This window comes from Zingiber officinale, chromosome 5B (assembly GCF_018446385.1).
Source record: "Zingiber officinale cultivar Zhangliang chromosome 5B, Zo_v1.1, whole genome shotgun sequence".
NCBI classification, from domain to species: domain Eukaryota; kingdom Viridiplantae; phylum Streptophyta; class Magnoliopsida; order Zingiberales; family Zingiberaceae; genus Zingiber; species Zingiber officinale.
In genome coordinates this window covers 131256097-131278239 of record NC_055995.1, presented here as the reverse complement: position 1 = coordinate 131278239, position 22143 = coordinate 131256097, and the positions used below count along the sequence as shown (strand labels likewise).

At 34.5% G+C, this 22143-nt stretch overlaps 2 protein-coding genes and 1 pseudogene across 3 annotated transcripts; 1 reads left to right on the top strand and 2 right to left on the bottom strand.

The window, feature by feature from the left end:
• Nucleotides 1-1430: 1430 nt before the first annotated feature.
• LOC121986043 (2-hydroxy-palmitic acid dioxygenase mpo1-like) lies at nt 1431-5324 on the bottom strand. Its single transcript, XM_042539810.1, has 4 exons — nt 4829-5324; nt 1967-2029; nt 1822-1893; nt 1431-1751 (listed from the first exon to the last, which is right to left on the bottom strand). The coding sequence occupies exons 1-4, from the start codon at nt 5171-5173 to the stop codon at nt 1638-1640; spliced, it is 594 nt and encodes a 197-aa protein (XP_042395744.1). The 5' UTR covers nt 5174-5324; the 3' UTR covers nt 1431-1637.
• Nucleotides 5325-8597: 3273 nt separating this feature from the next.
• On the bottom strand, nt 8598-11618 carry LOC121986041 (annotated as a pseudogene).
• An 18-nt stretch (nt 11619-11636) lies between these two features.
• On the top strand, nt 11637-20157 carry LOC121986042. 2 transcript variants are annotated; one of them, XM_042539808.1, is made up of 8 exons: nt 11637-11778; nt 12041-12306; nt 14180-14251; nt 15045-15109; nt 15216-15369; nt 19481-19579; nt 19645-19734; nt 19835-20157. In XM_042539808.1, exons 2-8 carry the CDS (start codon nt 12070-12072, stop codon nt 19952-19954), a joined length of 837 nt encoding a protein of 278 aa, XP_042395742.1. In that variant the 5' UTR covers nt 11637-11778; nt 12041-12069; the 3' UTR covers nt 19955-20157. The 2 variants fall into 2 exon arrangements, with proteins under 2 accessions (XP_042395742.1, XP_042395743.1); XM_042539809.1 differs by having other exon boundaries at nt 11670-11778; nt 11979-12306.
• Nucleotides 20158-22143: the final 1986 nt, after the last annotated feature.

Below are 22143 nucleotides of genomic sequence, written 5' to 3'. Positions count from 1 at the left end.
GTACACTCTTAGTTACTATTTTCAACTTTGATACCATCTTATCCCATGTTGTATTAGAGTCATAGTATATTTCACCTAATGTTTATACTTCTACTTTCTCCTTAAATATATTTTGCTTCACATCCTTTAACTTCCACCACTTAATTCTAGGAATTATATATATATATTTTCTATTAATACTATGTTTGAGGCGTATATCCAACACTACCCTATGTTGGGTAGTTAAACTTTCTCCAGGGATGACTTTGCAACTTTACAAATCTTTCTATCATTCTTCATAACCATAAGAAAATCAATTTGCGATTTATTATTCTCACTTTTGAATGTGACTAAGTGTTCTTCTCTTTTCTTAAAAAATGTATTAGCTAGTATAAAGTCATATGCTATCGCAAAATCTAATATAATTTTCCCTTCCTCATTCCTCGTTCCAAACCCATAACTCCCATGTACTCTCTCATATTCCTCATTTTTCACTCCAACATGCTCATTTAGATCACCTCATATTAAAATCATTTTATTTGGTGGAATATTTTGTAATATTTCATCTAAGTCCTCCCAAAACCTTCATTTGGTAGTTTCATCTAATCCTACTTGTGGTGCATATACGCTAATTATGTTCATAGTTTCTTTCACCACTATTATCTTAAGGGCTATAATTCTATCCCCTTTTTTAACTACTCCTACAACTTCATCCTTTAACAAACTATCTATAATAATACCCACTCCATTTCTTGCTTTACTCTTTCCAGTGTACCATAACTTAAAACCCGAATTCTCTATCATCTTTGTCTTCTCTCCTGTCCATTTTGTCTCTTGTACACACAAAATACTAATTCTTCTCCTAATCATCATATCTACTACCTCTATTGATTTACCAGTGAGAGTTCCTATGTTCCATATTCCAAATCTTAGATTATTAATTTTTCTATCATATTTGTTCTTATCTAATCTATGGTGTGAAAACTCTTGCCTATTTAACACTATACTCAAGTTCTCATGGAGATGTAACGATCCTAGATGTTACAGTCGGACCATGTAAAGCGAACTCTTGCATATTTAGCACTATAACACTACACCCGAGTTTTGGAGATGTAGCGGTCCTTACCAAGGCGTTACAGTCGAACCCTACAACGCGTTCCTTCCAGGGAAGAACGTAGCATTAGCACAATAGTTTAATGGATTCATTCATTGAATATTTGTCATAGTTTAACACTGACAGACAACCTAACGCAACCCTTCTCCTTTATCCAGACTTGGGATCGGCCATGACCGGTCGTCATGGGTGGAGTACCCCGCTTTAGAATTTAAGTAAAAAATATAATTTGCTTATATGAAGATCAATGTCTATGCCCCGCTTGCTTGACTAGAAAGGACACTAGCAAATGCATTATCAAAGTGAATAGTCATGTGAAAGTGAATGACCATACTCGTGAAAAAGTGAATACATTTATTAACTCCATATTTTTATAGTATTCAGTTATAACATTAAAAAAAATCTATCATGTTTAATTCTATGATTATATATACACAAATAATATACGCCTTGTGTTCCTTACACTGACTATTATTCATACTGCTATTTGGCTTACCGTTTGTTTCATTGGTGTACAGGACAAGTGCGTTTAAGTTTCTGCGATTCACCGAGACTTCTTCTGCTTGCTTGCCTGCCATTCTTTGCGGTCTACTTCAATCTTCGCACGGACGTTGGCATGGAAACCAGGATACGGTTCGTATCCGATAAGATTAAGTGCCTGGATGAAAACTAGGCAATTATTCTGTGTCAAATCCTGCTTAGTTCAAGGAGTTGGATAAAGTAATTACCTCAAGCAGGACAAAGAATGGAGCCATCAAGAAGGCCTGAGAAAGGTTATCGAGAAGAGCCGGTGCTCGTTTCTGTCATTATATACTAATAATAAAGAATTTATGGCTAATAATCAAATTTATTAATTCAGTGGCTAGAATGTACCTCAAATACTCCATGGCCTATAAATTGGGAAGTCCAGCAAAATAACTGAGCTGCCAAAACAAACTGTGCAAAATGCACATGAGATAAAGCATTCATTCATCTTATATAAAATCAAGTGCGATAGATACTCTCTGCAGTTTAGATCCAAAGATGATTTAAGAATTTGTGATAAAAGTTTCCTGTATAAAACAAAAATTTAACCGATACGAATACAATCAATCGGGAGGAATACAGTGTCCATAAGTTCAAGATACAAACTGACATGAAGCTTGACCATATATGCACAAACTATAAACCCAACCACTTGGATTGAAGATTCCCTACCGAAATGGTTATTGGCTTCACTTGCTCTGGTAGCACGTTAAAAGTAAAGAAATATTATTTTATCCGAAAACATAATCTTACAGCGACATATAAGGTTCCAACATATTACTTGATGATTAAACTAATAGTGAGTTAACTATTAAATCTAACAAATAGTAGTAATTGTAGAAAATAGAGAGGATCACCAATGCCCAGGGCAACATGAAACAAGGAAGAAAGATCAAACAAGTCTAAAAGAAACACCACAATTTGTGGCTTAGCTAAGGCCCATATCTACAAGTGGTCAATTGTCATTCATAAGAACAAGAAGAGAAACAACAAAGTTTCAATATGGTATTTTAACAAACACATCAAATTCAAATTTACATAGAGAAAAGTATATGCCAATCATATGGTGCAAATCACACAAAATGTAACAATCAATAGAAATCAACAAACAAGAATATAATGATATACATACAAGTAATATTCATATATTAAATAATTTAATATTTAAAGTGCTTATGACTTCTAAAACAACACTTAAGAATAAGATAAAATATTTTTCTTTTATTGTAATTATTTAGTAAAAAATCAATTACAATTTAATTAACGGAGGATGTAGAGATTGGAAAAAACTTAATATTAAGCTTAGAAGTCATGAAGCAAGAAATAAACATATTAAAAACATCAATATTTGGGTTGATGTTGAAATTAGATTACTTTAAAATAAAACACTTAATCACAATTTACAAGAACAGACAAATAAGGAGAATGCTTATTGGAGGAATGCATTAATAATAATTACTGTTATAGTTACAAAGCTTGTTGAAAATAATTTGGCATTTCGTAATACAAATGAGAATATTTATAAAGATAAAGTGCGAATATTTAAGCTTAATTGGAATGAATACAAAATTTGATCTTGTAATCCAAAAACTCTTATAACATATTCAACATGGTAAAACTCATAATTGTTATCTTAGCCATAACATACAAAAATGTGTTAATAAATATTTTAGGATTAGAAATAAAAATTATTATTATCCAAGAAATCAAAAAAGCAAAATAGGTTTAAGTTATACTTTATTGTACCTAGATATAAGTCATCCAGAATAAATGTCTTATATTGATATTTCAACAAGTACAATTAAAAATAGGAGTATATTTTAGAAATTTTAAAAGTAGACAATATATCAATAATTTTTTTTTTTATGTGCTTCTGGGTATAATAAACCAACTCCACTTAGTAAAATAATACTTGGTTGTTGTTAAAGGAATAATAAAAAAGTTTAAACTTGATATAGAGGATAAAGATATGAAAATAGGACTAATATGAAAGTTAAATACAAAGTTTACAAAAGATATTATCAGCTATAAATTCAAGATCCCAGACATCTGGGCTGATAAATGATAAATTTTATACACCTTATGATTGAAATAGTCTTAATTTAGTATTTTATGATATGCCTAAGCTGTCCTAGTGCTATATAGCCTATGTTGATGTGACAAAACATATATGCTCATTGTTTTCTTCTTCTATAAAAAGATGGAAAATTTTATAGAATTATGTTTCTAATTTAGCTCTTAAGCCATTGTAAGAAAAAGTCATATTAAGACTTAAGAGTGTGAAAGCAATAAAATTTCAAACTCCAAAAATAAAAGATGCTTTATGTCTAATTGATTCTAGTGATGAGATTTTTGAATTTTTATTGGGTAAAATTATTTGGTACTATATATTATTTTTAGTTACTACTGTTAGTATAAAAATAAGGACATTGATATTGCAATTGTTAGTTAGAATGTGCTATTTATTTTTCTAAGAAATACAGAGTGAATGAGTTCACATCTTTTATAATTTCAACTGAAGAGATTGCAAATGAAATGAATGTAAAATTAAATTTTCATGAAAAACACGTAATGAAAAGGAAAAATAATTTGATGAGAATGAAATAAGACTTTCAATTGAAAAATCTTTTTAAACTAATTATTTCAACTATATAGTTAATCATGTCATTCGTTCACTTTAACGTTAATTCAAAGAATTTAAGATGTAAGAAGATAATTTTAATTTTTTGTAAGATGACATTTTTGAATCTTAAAACATTTTAAAACATGACATTTTTGTAATATTGATGGTCTCGAAAACCAATATGCACTTAAGATACTAAATTTTATAAAAAAAAGTTTGAATTCTTTTCCTTATGCATAGATAGTTTATAGAATATCACCGACAATACGATTTAGTACGACTCAAGCAGCAAAAGGTATCTCAAATTATGATTAATAAAAGTTTATTTACATTCAATCATGTCTTAAGGAAAAATTAAACAGCTTAGCAACTTTGTCAATTAAAAAGATTTTTACAAAGAGAATTGAATTAGTAATTATGCACAAAACAATAGATTTTATATTAAAAAATATTTTATAGTTATAATTATCATAAAATATTGTTTTGTTGTTTAGGGCTTTGGTCGAAACAGAGTGATTGAGATCAATTTCATTGACGGAGAGTGATATTAAGAACGAATCAAATTACAACAAACTTAGAAAACTTACCTTCCAGGCGAGGGAAAATCCAAGGCGAAGAGCGAGGGCATGGCTGCCGATCCAGCAGAGGAAGCAGAGGGCAGCGGCGAGGGAGCCGACCTTCCTGTCCATGAGAACGTAGAAGAGGGCGTAGACAAGGGCGAAGACGAAGGCAAAATTAAGCGGTGGCGTCTGGCTATTGGCGAAATGGAAGGGAAGGTGGAACAAGGGCGGAGTGAATTGGAAGAGAAGGAGCGCGGTGTAGAAGATCGGCCAGACGAAGATCATATGGATAAGGACGTTGATGGGGTCGCTGTGGTAGGCACCATAGAAGGCGAAGTGGCGCTCGAGATCAAACAGACTCTGCTTCGCCATTGCTACTGCTATTCCCCTTCCGGTAGATCGATTGAAGGGGTGGGTGATAAGTAAGGCAATCAGGAAGGCAGGAAGGAAAGACGGAGCTTACCGACTTTGACAACGAACAAGAAGAAGCATCGTGCGTAACGCGCACGCGACGGCTTTTATTTTCTTTTCCGACTTCAAAGGCAACGCGGGCTTATTTAGTTAATATTTTATAAGAAATTGACTGTTTACCTTGTTTGGATTTGTTAGACACGGATGGGATGAGGAAGATTTATCAACAATAAACCTCTCAAAATTATGAGTTATAATGGTTAATGATAACTTAAAGTTTAAGAAATCATAACTTATAGCTTCATCGAACTATGAGATATATAATATATTAAATTGAATATTTTAATTTTTGATTTGATATATTGTATATTCATGATTAAATCTAAGTTAAAATTTATGACCTCTAAAAATTTATTCAGCATACACATAGTAACAATTATGAAACCGTAACAGTTAAGTTTTGTAACTACTATAACTAGAAGTTCAATTTTAAGAAATGATAACTTTTGATTCAAATTGAATTATTGGATAAATAATATATCAAATCGAAGATTTTTAAACGAGATTCAATTTGTTATATTATGTGTCATGTAATTCAATTTGTATCAAAAGTTATGGTCTCTCAAAGTTTAAATCAGCAATAATGTTGTTGATGATTTTCGAAAATCAACAACACCTTCAAAAATCAATAACATTGTGTTACTGATTTTTAAATTAACAACAATGTTTTACTGAAAATCAACAACATGAGTAATACTATGTTGTTGATTTTGAAAATCAATCGAAAATAGTATTGTTGAATTTTGAAAATCAACACTATAGTAAAAAAAAAAAAGTGGTTTGAAAGTTTAAAGTGGTTTGAAAGTTTTCTATGTTGCTAATTTTTGAAAATTAGCAACACCTTCAAAAATCAATAATATTATGTTGTTGATTTCGGGAATCAGCAACATTGTTGTTGTGCCTAAATAATGTTCACATAACTCCATAATGATATGATATTATTCACTTTGGGCTTAGACCCTTATGATTTTACTCCTGGACTCTACCTAAAAGGCTTAATACCAATGGAGATATTATACATCCTTTTAAACCCATGATCTTTTTCAAATCCTTCCAATGTAGAACTTTGATTGAATACAACAATCCTCCTCTCAAACGAAGGACCATCATTACTAGCCACTCTTGACATGTTCCCATAACAATATTTCCCTCAAACGAAGGACCACGAGACGATCATTACTCTCATGGTCTGGGCCTCTCCGCGAGCATCCAGTCACTCTTGACCTGTTTCAGATCTTCCCGCAAACATCCGGTCACCCTGACCTGCTCTAGGACTCCCCGCAAGCATTTGAACCAAGTCACTCTTGACTTGCTCCGAACCTCCCCGCAAGTATCTAGATCCGGTCACCCTAACCTGCTTTGGGCCTCCCCACGAACATCCGCTCACTCCGACCTATTTCGAACCTTACCCACAAGTATCTGGTCACCCTGACCTGCTCTGAGTCTTATCCGCAAGCATTCGGACATCTTGATTTGTTTCGGGTCTCCTCGCGAGCATCCAGTCATCCTGACATGCTCCTGACCTCCTGCGAGCATTCGGTCACCCTGATCTGTTCCAGACCTCCTTGCAACTTCGTTTAAGATCACCTCACATGGTATCTAGTCTGGACCATAACTCTAATATCATTTGTTGTGTTCAAAGGATATTCACACATCTCCATAATGACATGATATTGTCCACTTTGAGCATAAACCCTCATGACTTTACTCTTGGGTAGAGCCAATAGAGATATCATACATTCTTTTAAACCATGATCTTTCTCAAATCTTTTAAATGTGATACTTTAATTGAATCTCAACAATTGTGTTGCTAAAAAAATGAACAATATAGTAAATAAAAATGTTTTTCGGATGAATAATAAAAAAAGGAAGAAAAGTAAAAAAAAGGAAGAGAGACTATGTTATTTCAACCCGTATCAAAAGTTATTGGCTTTCAAAGTTTAAGTCAGTAATAGTGTTGTTGCTGGTTTTCAAAAATCAACAACACCTTAAAAAATCAGTAACATTATGTTGCTGATTTTCAAATTAGCAACACAATTAATACCGTGTTGTTGATTTTTGAAAATAAATTGAAAATCAGAAATACCATGGTGCTGATTTTTGAAAATCAATAGCATAGTAAAAAAAGTAGTTCGAAAGATTTTTCGTCTTGCTGATTTTTGAAAATCGACAACGCCTATAGAAATTTCTAAAACTATATACGGAAAAATGCATAATCACCTATGTTGTTGTTTGATAAATTATCGCAAATAAAATTAATGATAAAAAGTTAAATTTTAAGGTGAAAACAAATAGAAAATAAAACAGTACAACTTTAATCTATTTAACGTGTAAATAAAAATAAAATTGATAATATTAAATACAATCTAATAATAATTAGATCCTTCCTAATCACTTAGTATAACCTATGATCAAAGATATCAACTTAAGAATAAAAAGCAAGTTTAATTTATGAGATATATTGAATTAAATTATCTAGTGCATACATTGTCTAGAAAATATAATAGTTTGTTTAACCTAGAAAGAAGTTTAAATTCCTTTTGGATTTCCTTTGTAATGGTCATAGAAATCTAAATTTATTCATGAAAAAAAATAAGAAAAAAATTTAATTTTTTCTTAATTTCTTTTTCTAAATTGTTATATTCCATTTTCATTCTTAAATATTATATCTTCAACCTTCAAATTAGTACAAAGCAAAGTTTTTAAGAAACAATAATAACACAAAATATTGCTATTCCATTTTCAGATACTTTCAATTGAATAGAGAAGATTATGATTATGATTACAGGAATAACATATTTGAAGTTCAGCTAGAACATTAAAGAAAATTTTAACTGGATAATATCATATCATTATCATTATGAAATATATATTAATTTTTTTTAATTCAAACCATGTGAGTGGAATAGTATTCTTAAATGAAGGAAATGAGGTCTCCCATAAAATGTACTCTAAACGAAAAATCTAAGCAGGAAAAATCTCAACAGATCAAGGGTGATCGGAAGTTTGACGAAAATTTTAGAGAAATGATCCTAGGTATTGACCTGGTGGGGAAATCCTTGAATCCAAGAGCTAGATTTGGAAATTTATGAATACCAAAGATTGTTGCAACTGCACTAACGTGCTTACTTGTGTAAGTTTTTAGACAATGGAATTAGGGACGCAATATACAGGGGATGGATGGTGTAGTCTGAAGCAGGCTAAAGTGTCAACTTAGGTGTGGGCATTTGATCTTGAGTTATGCATCTCAAGACAATTCAAGTCAATTCATCAATGAAAATGTTGCAAGAAAGGAAAATCATGTATAGAAACCAAAAACCATGTATTTTAAGGAAAATCGTTGGCATATGCCACTTCATTTGGACGGCGAAGCAAATTTTGCATAATAAAATTTCACTGCCACAGTTCTTCCATTACAATTCCTCTTTCATGAGCCACCACTCGTAACTGTCTCATCTTCATCACTGCGGCAACTGTCACCCTTCATTGTTCAGCGCATTTTTGCTTCCCAGTTGCTTTCCCAGAGCATTCTCAACGCCGGCCATCTCCAGCACGATTCTAACAGCACCACCGGTGATTACCAGTTCCAGGAGAAAAAGGTCGCAGCATCACTTTTGCTGCTCCATAATCTCCATCCAATCTCCGGCGGTGAACAACTAGAACAACGAATCAGATGCTAATTTTAGGCATAAAGAAAAGAACAACATAACTCCAACATTAACTGTTAAATAGATGCAATAGTATAGGATTTGACATTACAGACATTTTACAAAGAAACACAATCTATCCAGGGTAGGTTTCTAACAAACATGTTCTGCTTATTTAACTTTCTCATCCAACTATAGCATAATTGCATGTTTCATGTTTTGTGTCGAACCTCTTTTATTGACCGAGTTGGTCATTGGCTTTGGGTTCCATAACTATGTAAAATTGTAAGTCTGAGTCTGATTTTTCTCGAATCTAATGAAGCCCACCGAGCAACAATGGGATTGTAAGAAACAAACAAATAAATATATACAAATTAAAAAGAGAGGATGAAGTAAAGCTGAAGTAATTATAATATTTTTATTCACAGTAGATTACTGGAACTCAAGAAAATTAGTAGCAAACTAACCGCTATCCTAAATCATCTTCTATTTCACCATCAAAATCCGGTGCTCAAGAACTTAATCATAGATTTTCTAAGGATTCATGGGTGAAAACTGATCAAAGAAAATAAGTACATTAGCTTTATTTTTCGTTCCATAAATTATCATCTAGGGCGACATATTTTATGTTTCTGCCATTTCAGCGCACTCAATTGCCATCCAAACTTTTTCATACTTTGATACTATAACCGTAGTATCAATGTGATGTTTGAACTTGAAAAATCTTTACCTAGAGATTGTGATATACTAGACCAGGTACATCCTAAATCAATCGATATTATTTTACATAGCCATAAAATATGTTAAGCAGCTTTAACTCGGTGACAAATATTTGAATCTCTCTAGCACTCTAAAGTACAATGACAGAAAATGTTATAACAAAGTGTATGCTCGAAAAAAACCTACAAGAGGACTTTTTCCATATAATTTATACAAACTAAGCTCTGCGAGAAAAATCCTGTTATAACCATAAACAACAGCAAAAAGGGTATCATATATAAGGAGTGCAATTAGAAACCTCTTTCCACAGTGTGCAGTATCTCAAACCTCCGAGAAAGAAAGAGCATTAATTCATCACAGAATCTGTATAAAGTATATATGATTGGTCTGGTCCTCTTTCTGAAAATGCATTAAACTAATGTTAATTTCATGATACATTCATGATTCATGATATATGTCTTTCATAAGATTTCAAATACTGAGCAAGATTGCCAAGTATCAGTTGCCATCTAATTCCCCCCAAGGTTTGCTTTGGTCATCCTAACATTTATTTGACAATGGCACTCTTACCATATGAGGGACATGGTGTAATAAGCTTTGAGTAGACAGAACTGGATTTTCTTTATTTACTTGTGTAATTATAGCCAAATTACTGATGGATAAGCTAAAACCAATTGTGCTACTGCATATGAATCATAAAAGAATCAAACAGCACGGGATCTTGTCATCGATACATATAGCAATTTGCCAAAAGAATAAAGAACGGAAGCGAAATAAACTTTAATCCAAAACTGAATTGTTCTTCAAAGGCAAGATCTTGAAGTTGCCGAATGAACCTAATAATCAAGAAGCAAACATAAGAGAGCCTAATCTTCCGTAGGGATTAGATTTTATCGTAACTCTATAGGGACCACAACACTTTACACAGCCTTAGACCCGATTCCATTATCAGCCCTTCAATAATAACAAAAAAAGGAGAGTCTGGTGGATGAAGCTCCCACCAATGCGGGATCTAGGGTAAGATTTATTGCACGCAGTCTTACCATTCTTTGTAATAGGCTGTTTCTAAGACTTAAACCTGTGATCTCTAGGTCACACGACAACAACTTTTTACCGTTGCGCCATTAAATCAAACTAATAATCCAACATCTATTAGATCACTTTATTGAGTTTAAACCTTAATGACAAATTCCTGTATTACAAAATAAAAATGTAATAAAATCCAACAATTACCTCAATGATTTCGGTTAATAACCAATAAGAATATGATTTGAACTGTAATTAGCTGGGGGAAAGGTCAAATACTTGGTCATTGGCACCGTCACGATGTTCCTCCAGGCGTTCACAGCGGACTTAAAGATGGCATCCCACCACTTCTTTGGCCTTCCCTACCCCGACGCCAACGTGCCCTTTCTTGTCTCCGATCACTACGATGGCTGTAAAGGAGAGCTTTCTCCCTTGACAACTTTGGTGACCCTTCTCACCTGGACGACCCGCTCCTCGAAGCCATCATTGGGCTTCTCCCGTTTGTTGCGGCCGAGAATCCCGCTAGCCTTCTTGAGCTTAGCGTCCATAACATAGATGTCATTCCCGATCACGGATTCGCCGCTGTAGGCTGGACCGTAGATCTCCTCAAAGTCGGCGGCGATGGCCTCCTCGGACTCCAGGGGAAGCTCGTCGAAGGCAGGAGGAGGGACGTAGCCCTCAGGTGGGGCGGCGGGTTCGAATGTGATTTTGGCGTTCGGGTCGAGGTTGTCGAAGAAGGAAGTGTCTATATCGTCTCTGGGCGCGGCGGCTAATTTGGGGACGGTATGGAAGCGGATGGAGGAGGAGAAATGTGAAGTATTGAAGAGATGAAAACGGCGGGAGGGTGGGTGGAGGGAGAGAGAGGAGAGAGCGGCGAGAGGGCTGCTGCAGCGGAAGCCATTGCAGGGAGAGAGCAGAGGGAGGGATTGAGAAGGGAAGTCTTTCCTTATCATAGTTAGCGCCCCTCACAACACGTGCACGGCAAACTGTCATATGACTAACCTTGGTATTAAATAAAAATACCTATTCCACCCAAACGCACGCCAACCGGTGCCCCGAGTTGATCCAGCGAGGCGACGCGACGCCTTCATCCTTCGCCCCGTCTCCTTCGAGGTATGCTCATCTATCTCTTCTCCTCCTCAATTTTTTCTTCTGGGTGTTTCCCTTGCGGAAATGTTGGGTTTTGGTGGAATTTTGTTTGTGTTCTCTGATCACCCGCCCTCGGAGTTTCTAAAAATTTTGCCTTTCGATTTGATTATTCTGCCCTAAAGTTGTCTTTATGCAAAATTTTGAATCATTTTTTCGGGATGCAGTTTTAATTCTCCTAGTGTAATTCCCATTGGAGTTTCAAAGTCGATTGGGGATTGGGTTGCAGGAGCACTCAAACGGATTCCGAGCGAGAAGATGGGGGATCATGTGGTGTTGCACGTTGATCGGCTGAAGACAACGCAGACAATTAATACGATGAGTGGAAGAGAGGCTTCTGCCTCTAACTTTTCTTCCGTCCTGGTTGCGGAGTCTAGCAAGGAGGAAGGTGAGGAAGAGGAGCCTCTGATTCAGATGGTGGACTGCCGTATATGCCAGGAGGAGGACTATGTAAAGAACTTGGAGGTCCCTTGCGCCTGCTGTGGCAGTCTGAAGGTCTCTCTTCTTTTTGCCCCCCTTTTCTTTGGCTGCTTGAAAGTCGTCTATACCATTCTGACTTGCTTGACTTGTTTAATTTTTGTCTTTGGTGATGTGAACCGGTACATTTATGGGTTGACATGGAAATTATAGGTTGACACTGACTTTTGAAACCAATGTTGTGCGCTTGAATTTCAATGGCTGTTGTACTCTTCTACCTACGTTAATCAAAATTCATGATATTGTACAACAATTTTGTTGGGTCAGACAATTCACTTCAGCAATAGGTTCCTACTTTTTTTTTTTGTAGATTATTTCGTTTCTTTAGATGTCGATTTCAGCACTCTTCTTGGTTATTCTAATTCTTCCTAGACTAATTCATGATATCCAGGCATGAATGTTAATATTTCTTTGGACTCTATTTGTAGGTTTTGTTTTTCTTTTAAGTCAAGAATTTTTATTCATTCTCTACCATAATAGGAATGCATGTGTTGGTTAGTGTATGGACTGTAAAGTTTTAAAGTCATGTGCTGCTTGCTGATTTTTGAAACCAAGGGTAAGCAGATGAGTTTCATAGATCTGTTGCACTCTTATGTCTCTGTTAGTTGAGATTCCTGAAATAGTTACAGAATCTGATCAGCTGAATCATTTCGCTCTTTTAAGAATTCTCTATTTATTTGGACTATATGGGATAAGGGTTGGTTGTTGATGTTGTATATGGTTTATTTAGCTTAGTATTTCAGCACTCTGGGTCGATTGTAAACTTTTGTAGAATAGGGTATAACATCTTGGGATAACATGTTACTGTCATGGTTTAAATAAGTGTGGGCTCATATATTTTTTCTTATATATATCTCCTCAATTTCCTTTCTTTCCATACACAATAGCCATTTGTATTAATTAATATGTGGAATCAAAGTTTCTTAATTTCTATTCATTCTATATCATAATGGGGATGCTTATAAAGTTTCAATGTTATACGTTGCTTGCTGATTTCTGAAACCAAGGATATGCAGATAGGTTTCGTAGATCTGTTGCACTCTTATAGCTTTGTTAGTTGAGATTCTTGATATAGTTACAGAATCTTATCAGCTGAATCATTTCACTCTAGTAAGTATTCACTGTTTATTTGGACTATATGGTTTATTTAGCTGACCGGTTCAGCACTCTGTTGGGTTGATTGTATTTTGTAGAATAGGGTCTTGGCATAACATGTTACTTTCCCGGTTTAAATAATTGTAGGCTTATATATCTTTTTCTTATACATTTGTCCTCGATTTCCTTTTTTTCATACACAATAGCCATTTGTATTAATTAATATGTGGAATGCAAAGTTTCTTAAATTGGAAAGCATACAAATATCATGAGAACCAGCAAGAATGTAGAAGTAGATGATTGTTTGAAGATGGATGTAGATTTCTTCAGCATGAGATGGTAAAATAAACACCAATATGAAATGACTAATGTCAATCTACTTCGATGGTGATGCAATTGACTTGCGTTTAAATTACTTTGTCCACTTTAGTCTCTATGTACTATCACTTATGGAAATTGATTTGCCACCTCATGCAGTCATGCGTATTTGCCCTACATTCATACAATGTGACTCAAGAAAGTATGCATATTTAAACATGAGCAGTGTCCATTTTTAACATTTATTTACTAAAACTTCTATATCTTATGATTTTTTGAGTCAACTTTTTTTTGGTCTTTTGATCTTTTTTGACAATTAAACTTCCACTAGTGACTTGATTAGCTATCATTAATTCTCTTACCAACATGTTAATGTTAAGGAATGTAGCAGGAATTAGCTTTCTTTCTGTAGTCAGTGTTCCTTCAGCTTTGTGCTGTTTTGTTTCCATAATCAGTGGCAATTTGTGATGTGTTGCAGTTTGCTCATAGGGCATGTGTGCAGCGATGGTGCAATGAGAAGGGTGATATAATCTGTGAGATCTGCCATGAGGTGAGTTATAGTCTTGGTTGTGTAGGGCATTCTTTAAATTTGGTTAATACCTTTTTTTTTTTCTAATTATGATATACCTTCAAAAGAACAGATAGTTCCATTTTCTTTTTAAACAAGATTTTCTATTCATTCAAAACACTAAAGAGATTTGATCTCCATAAAAGCTTCATCATGTGTGCATTTCATAGGGGGAAAAGCTAGATGTCTGAGTAAGTTTGTAATACAATTTTAAGCTGTTCATTGACATGCAAGGGCTGGAGAGAAAAAAGTGGATACAAATTTTAGAACACATGATTGATGATTATGCAGACTATATATGCATATTATTTTTTGTTGTGATACAACCAGAGAGCTGGTTTTGGCGAACTTGAAAGCAAGTAAAATAATCTGGATTTAGCAGAAAGCTATGCAGTTTCCTTCAGTTGTTTGTATTATTTGTTGGTATTCTAATCATCTTTTTCATTATTACTTCAATATATAAGGTTGCCTCTTGTCTTTTCTTAGTTCATTTAAAATCTATCTTTTTAATTCATGGTCTATGTCAACTATTTCTGTTAATACTTAATAGCTTTATCTTGTCTAGTTCCATTATTCTCGGATATGGCTGTATATCTTGAGTTTCTTATGGTAACTCCTTAACCTATCTGATTTTTACAATGTGCTTTCATATGTTTCACGCTCTGATGCAACTTCTTATCCATTTGACATCAACGTACTCATGTGTTACAATACAAGAAGCACTATGTTGCATCAAATTAGTATGCTAATTGTATAGCTTCAAATGTGATCACAGCAATATAAACCTGGGTATACTTGTCCACCACAAGTGCAACCTGATGAGTCCACAATTGATATCAAGTATGTTATGTTCACAAATTGTACTATCAGAGCCACAGGCTTTAAGAATTTTGTTAATTTTACTTCACCTGTAATCCTATTTGTTTAAGCTTACTTTCATTTACAGTGGTGGCTGGTTAATTACTGGTTCTGCTTTGGATTTGCATGACCATCAAGTGTTAGCGATGGCAGCGGCACACCATCACCTTATTGAAGCTGAATATGATGGATATGTTTCTAATGACAGTGGTGGTGTTTTTTGCCGTTCTGTTGCTTTAATAGTAAGTCCCTGCTCTTCTTTAGGTTTCGTTAGTGAGCGCTTATATATCTTTGTTGAACACAATGAATTCCTTGCAACATATGTATCTATGTCTAGAGCTTCTCTTAATGGTTTTAATTTTGGCTACACCATGACAGTAATAAAGCAATAAGAAAAGCTGTGGTATCCTTATAGTTAACTTATTAAGGAGGAAGGCAACCTGTCCACATGGTCTAATCTCAAACATTAGAATTGGTTTGACTTGGGAGCTATCAATGCTTCTTCTCAATTTTTCAATCATATGACAGTGGAGCTTCATTCACCTGATATCCAATTGTAGAGTTTGACTCAGTAACTAGAGAAACTCCTCGGATAGCACACTCAAGATGCTTTATAATGGCCAATCATTAAAAAGAATCACAAATATATTACATGCTAACATGCAAGCATGCTTGTTTGAGTATCGAAAATTGTTTTTTGTGGGAACATTGGTACTTTAGTTGTACAAGCACGATTTTTGTTAGATCATATCATGATTTAAAATCTTGACCTGTATCGAGGTTTCAATTCCAGAGCGATATAGTTTCGGTATCGTATAGTGTCGTGTCGATATAGTTTCGGTATTTTTTAAATATAAAATATATTAATTAAAAATAAAAAATTTAATCTAAAATATTAAAAAAATTAGCGGCCTGCAGAGTTCACCACGACATGTGGAGGTCACTATGGGCTTGTGGTGGCCTCCATAACCCTGCGACTACCCACAATGTCGGTACTGGGCGGCGGGCCAATGGTAGAACCATAAATTTTGTCCGTTTTGCCCGTTTCACCTGACATGGAACAAAATTTTAAACCATAGATCATATACCTTTTTTTTTTGTTGCTTTTTAAGTTTTTCAAAGTCTATGAAATTCTTATTCTAGATCTTTTAGATCCGGATATTTTGAATGAATGAATTAGTTTATGCTTTCTTTTGAACATAAATTTCTTCAAGTCCCTTGTATAAGGCAAATTCCTTCACACTACCTCTAAGGTGAATTTCATAGTCGTATCCTTTCTCTTTTCTTGGTGGGTTTTTCGTAAGAGCAAAACTTTCCTTTGTTAGGTTGAACTATCTAGTATAACACCAGCAGTTAACTTAGTGCCATATTGGTTTGCTCCTCTATCCAATGTTAATTTGGTAATAGAATCATGTTTGGATGGATAGACATCATCGACCTAACCTCAATTTACAATGACTCACTGGTGTGATTCTCATGATGTGGAACAATATGACGTTAAGAAGATAAGTTGAGTTTCATTGAGGGCACCTTGCACACAAAAAGATTTTCAAATATTATGCTTCTTGTTAGGTTTCTGGCAGGAAAGCCAAAGTATTGAAGGCAACGAAGTTAACCTCTTTCATGATGCCAGGAATCAAATATTAAGAGATGAAAAAACTCTTTCCTGACAGAATACCCATTTGATTAATCATTTTTAATGATATTTTTATGTCAAGGTGGGACCTCTATGAATTGAAGGATAACTTCATCCTTGTCTATATGTGGAATGCCTCTACTCCATTGAATGAGTTTGATTATAAGGACATACTTAATGATCATACGACAAAGATTTGCTTCCATCAAACTCACTAAACATGCTTTTCTTTTGTGGGAATATCTCAAGCATTGAAGAGCCTTCAAAAGCAAGACAAAGATTGGAACATGAAAAAAATGAAGAAAAAAATTGTTACCAGAGAACTATACAATACACTTATGTCAAGATCCATTATTTGTATCAAGAGAACTGTTTTGTAGAAGAATAATGGAGGAATTTAATCACCTCATGATGATGGGATGTGGTATTTCTGAGCTAGTAGAATAAATAATAGCTGGCTATCCTGGTGAGCCAAGGAAAAATTAATTGTTGTCAAACTTCAACTTTATTGTTCTTATAATGATATTTTTATGTTAGAAATATATCTTAAGTATTGAGTTCTAGACTTTTCAACCATCCAACACCCAGACTTGATTTTGATATATTCGATTGTAGAGTAGGACAAGACATTTGGAATAACCCTCAATGCATTCACAAGCTATTCATAATACCTATTCATTGAAAAGAGTCGTGGGGGAATATGTTATATGCAAATATGCTTGTTTTGATACTTGAGAATTTTTATTATAGTGATGTGTACTTGAATTACATTGGCACAATTGTTAGATTATTTACTCTTTTTAATGATTTCTAAGTTTGTTTAAGTTTATATTGTAGATCTTTTGGATCATCATAGATTGAATGAGTGCATTATCTTATGTTTCCTTTTAAAGATAAGGTGGATTGTCAAGTTATAATTGAATTCTTGCAAAGGGTGTATAAGGATGTAATGACAAGAGTTAAGATTCCATAATGATTATAAAGATAGAGTACTTCGATCAACTTTCTAAGTCTATATTTTTTATACTGCTCATGAATGAGTTCGTTGGACACATCTAAGACATGTTACTATGCTATATTTTGTTTGCAAATAAACATTGTTTTGGTTGATGAAATACGTGAAGTAGTAAATGCTAAGTTTGATTCTTTGAGAAAAAGAACGGAAGTAAAAGCTTTTAGATTTAGTAGAATAAAGGAAAAATATATAGAATTTAAGTTTAGTAATATTAGACATAACAAGACAATTGTAAAATATGAGATATTAAGTTATCTACACTCAATAGCTTTAAGTATTGATCCTTTTTACAAAAGGATGAAGGGGTTGATAGAGATGTCTTACATATGATACTAGCAGGATAATTGAAATGTAGGACGCCAGATGTTGTTTGTCATTGTAAGGTACCTCTAAAGCTTAAAAGAAAGTTTTATAAAATGACAATTAGAACTGTTATGATTTATGTAGCTGAATGTTGGCTATGAATCGAGCACACAGGTAGAGATAAAAATGTTAAGGTGAATGTTTAGACATACGAGGATGAACAATTAAAAATTAGAACATTAAAGAGAAATTGGGGTTGGGCTTATTGAGGGAAAACTATGAGAGACATTTAAGATGATATAGACATGTGCTTAGGCAACTAATAAATGCCTAGTTAGGCGATGTGAGACCATAAGAAATAAGGAGACCAAAGAATACTTGATTAATAATAATAAACGGGATAAAATTTAATTAAATATAGATGAGAATATTATAGGGGATCATGCCTACTAATAGCATAAGAGGATTCATATAGCTGACCCTAATTAGTGGTATAAAGACTTGATTGTTATTATAGTTAAATTCCTTCATAGTTACATCTTTTCTCTCGTATTGGTGAATTTCTTGTTAGGAGAAAGTTTTCTCTTGGGATGGTTGTGCTATCTAGTATAGCATATCTCATTGTCGACTTGTTCCTCGTACTCCATCTAGTGTCATCGTTGCTTTATCAAAAAATGTAGTATACATATAATGGTCTTTGTAATAGGTATATTAGTTATTTAGAAATACGTATGCTTTTATGCCAATAAATATAGTATTTTGAAAATTGTTCATTAACTATTTTTTAATTACACTTTCTTTGTTTAGTTGAATTGTGGGCAACCGCGACCCCAATTTTGTCATTGTTATTGTTGCACAATTTTAGGCTTTAACTACCTCATTTCATATTACTAGTGAAGTGTTGTTAAACTATTGTCTAGATAATTAGTGCAAGAATATTACATTGTTTTTCCTTTTCGAGAAATTGACTGAATTTTTTTTTACTTCTGTTGGACTTAGCTAGTTAGACAGAAATTACAAGCATGCCATAATACTTGTCATACTATGACCATATTTACTCTCTTTTTTCTTGTAGCATTAGTTCATACATTCCCTTCGTGAGTTATTTAAAATTTCACATTATCTTTGTGCTTGACAACTAGTGAATGTACATAAGTGCTGTAGAAATGTTTTATCATCTGTTAATTTTGAGACTTGGTGAAACGCTCCCTAAGCTTAGGAACATAATAAAAACAAAACAAAAATAGCTCCTACACAAATCACCCTCTTGAACTATTGTTGGTTTGTACAAAATTATTTTGTTGACATCGACATACTTGTATTTGTGAAATGATCAAATTTAGTCATCGGCCTAAATGGTATAAATGTATAACTAAGCAGTTTTACTAAAATTATGTAGTTGATGGCTCTTTTGTTGTTGAGGCATGCAATGATCATCACTAGTACAGATGGTAATGAAGATGAACATGATGTCGAAGATGCTTCCACATACTTATCAGTGAGTGGATTGCCATTTTTATTTCTTTTCTCGCTACCTCGTCCTAAGTCTCAAAAGCATTTCAGCTTTTTCTGTTACGAGCCGTTGGATTTCTGTTGCCATGCTACATTATGGCTTGGGTCATAACCATCTTACAACGCCGAAGGGAAAGACAGGTGAGCACTGCTGCAGGCATAACTGAAATGTACTGGATGCAAGATTCGATTGTCTTCTCAATTCACTTACATGCTATGGCTTTGAATTGAAAACACTCAGGAAGCAGCAGCTGCCTTAGAAGGAACTGGAGTGGCATTCATACTACAGTCTGACCCACAGAGGGGCTCGCCCTTTGCACTAGCTCCAGATTCACCAGCCACTCCCCAACAAGAGCCATAACCATAACCGTTGTTCGCAAAAACCCGTTCATTGAACTTGTGTTTGTTTGCAGATGAATTCTTCTTGTTCACTGGTGACCATTGGGGGCGATGGCTATAAACTACGACAGCATTGACAAGCTAAGCTAACTGGAAATGATTCTGTTTTTATTTCATGCATCTGTAGATCTCACTTGCAATTAATGTTCCCTCTCTTTTGATGCATCTGGCTCTTCACAAGAACGCAACATGTAACCCCCCGCATTAACTGTCTTAAAATCAACCTAAAACCCTAAACACTAACTTTATGCTTCAATTAACCATTTCCCTAGGTCAGTGGGCACATCTGAGGCTAAGTGATAGGCGAAAGGAGATGAGTTTTGTTCGATATGTTGTTAAGGGTCCAACTGCTGTATTAGGGGAGGGCACTTCTTGATCTGTGGCTGATGAGCTAGAAGAGGTCATTGGTTTTGGTAAGGGAGCCATATTTAGTGATTAGGTTCATGGATTAAAATGTTGATTTGTGGTTGTCGAGCAAAACTTTTTGTTATGTTAGCTGACTTGCATACATCAGACATATCCAGAGGCTTCCTTGGAGGTGAAGCTTATGTGACATGGTGAGGTTGGCGAAGATTCAACGACTTGATTGAGGTGAGGTATGTTGGCGAACCATGATCGATTTGAGCCCTTTAAGGTCTGCAATGTCAATGAAGCTTCTGTAAGGTGATGTGATGTGGTTGATCATGCCTTGTGGAGGTGTTTCTGGAATGAGAGTCGGTGATGGTTTGACGTGTTTCGAGTGGGGAAGTTTTCGTCCGTGCTTAAATCTAGTGAGGGGAGGTGATCACGCTTCTCCTTGTGTATTCGCTTCAATAAAATCATAAAATTGTTGACAGCGTACCAAAAATGCTTAAATTTTTTCAACCACATTGATGTTATTAAGTTAACTAATGCTTAAATTTTTTTCAACCACATTGATGTTATTAAGTCGACTGATTAAAAAAAGCTGGGTTCCCGATCAAATTAATTAATTTTATATCAGTTTGATTGGTTCAATTTTAATAACAAAGTTTAATTGATTCAGTTTGTCTAAAACATTTCGGTTAGTTCAATTTCAATTTATTCGATTTGGTAATGTTTACCTCTACTGACATATGGCTTGCCTTTCATAGCTTGATTTCATAACCAAGGTCTCTTAGAACTCTCATCCCTCTCTGTATTTGGGCAACAAAGGTTTTGATGGTTTTAATGAAATTGACAGTCCCCAGGGCGTAGCACAAACGGTGGGTATATTGTAATTCTGACGTAATGATCAGAGGTCGATCTTCCGGGGTGATGACATGGTTGATCCCACCATGCGCTCAATTTCTGTGTACCTGTATGAACATCTCTCCGTATCCATGGACCCGACTCTAGGAGACCGTTAAGATAATGGATCTATCTTTTTAATGAAATTGACAAAGGGTTTAAGTTAAACTTATGGTTATTTGACTTGTGTGATAAGTTGTGGAAGGCCTATTAAGTATACAGATTGACTTAGCAAGGCCAAGGGTTATAAGGGTGGCTCAAGGTTCATAAGAGCATAGAAGGATGTTGTATCTGAGGGATTGGAGGACGACAAGCATCGAAGCATGACAAGTCAAGTAGGAGATCTACCTAAGCAAAAGCAAGAAGGATGGTTAAGGAGCCACCGTAGGCTCAAAGCATCCGAGGGACACCATTTGACGATAAAAGACCTTAAGACTTGAAGATACTCGAATTAAGATGATTGGAGTGACCTGTATACACATCTATCATGGGAGTTCTTATGTTGGCATTACATAAAGACTCAAAAGCATCCATAATTCAATCATTACTACAATTATCGAGTCGATGAGTTCTAACCATTTCAATTGATCTTGCATTGATTTGTTGAGGATGAGACTTGAAGGATTGAGATTACCAAATTACAAGGAAAGTCTATCTCTTGTTAAGAATCTTCTCCGAGTCTCAGCAATAAGAGGTAAGGCAACATCTTCAAATGTTGGCAATTAACTGTTCTTTAATATTATATCACAAAGGATACTTGAAGTAGAAGATGGAGGACAAAAACAAAGGTTTTTATTACAATTGAAACTCTTGAAGAAATCAAGGGGGAGTCGTCATTAGGATCTTCTGGAAGTTGTTAAGGTAGACGAGGATGAAACTCCTGGGTTTCTGAAAATTTTAATG

Coding starts and splice junctions, on each gene's coding strand:
- LOC121986043 (XM_042539810.1), bottom strand. CDS start 5,173: ATGGCGAAGCAGAGTCTGTTTGATCTCGAGCGCCACTTCGCCTTCTAT. Junction 1,894..1,966: donor TAGGCCATGGAGTATTTGAG/GTACATTCTAGC, acceptor ATATAATGACAG/AAACGAGCACCGGCTCTTCT. Junction 1,752..1,821: donor CATTCTTTGTCCTGCTTGAG/GTAATTACTTTA, acceptor GTTTTCATCCAG/GCACTTAATCTTATCGGATA.
- LOC121986042 (XM_042539808.1), top strand. CDS start 12,070: ATGGGGGATCATGTGGTGTTGCACGTTGATCGGCTGAAGACAACGCAG. Junction 19,580..19,644: donor ATGCTTCCACATACTTATCA/GTGAGTGGATTG, acceptor AAAGCATTTCAG/CTTTTTCTGTTACGAGCCGT. Junction 19,735..19,834: donor AACGCCGAAGGGAAAGACAG/GTGAGCACTGCT, acceptor GAAAACACTCAG/GAAGCAGCAGCTGCCTTAGA.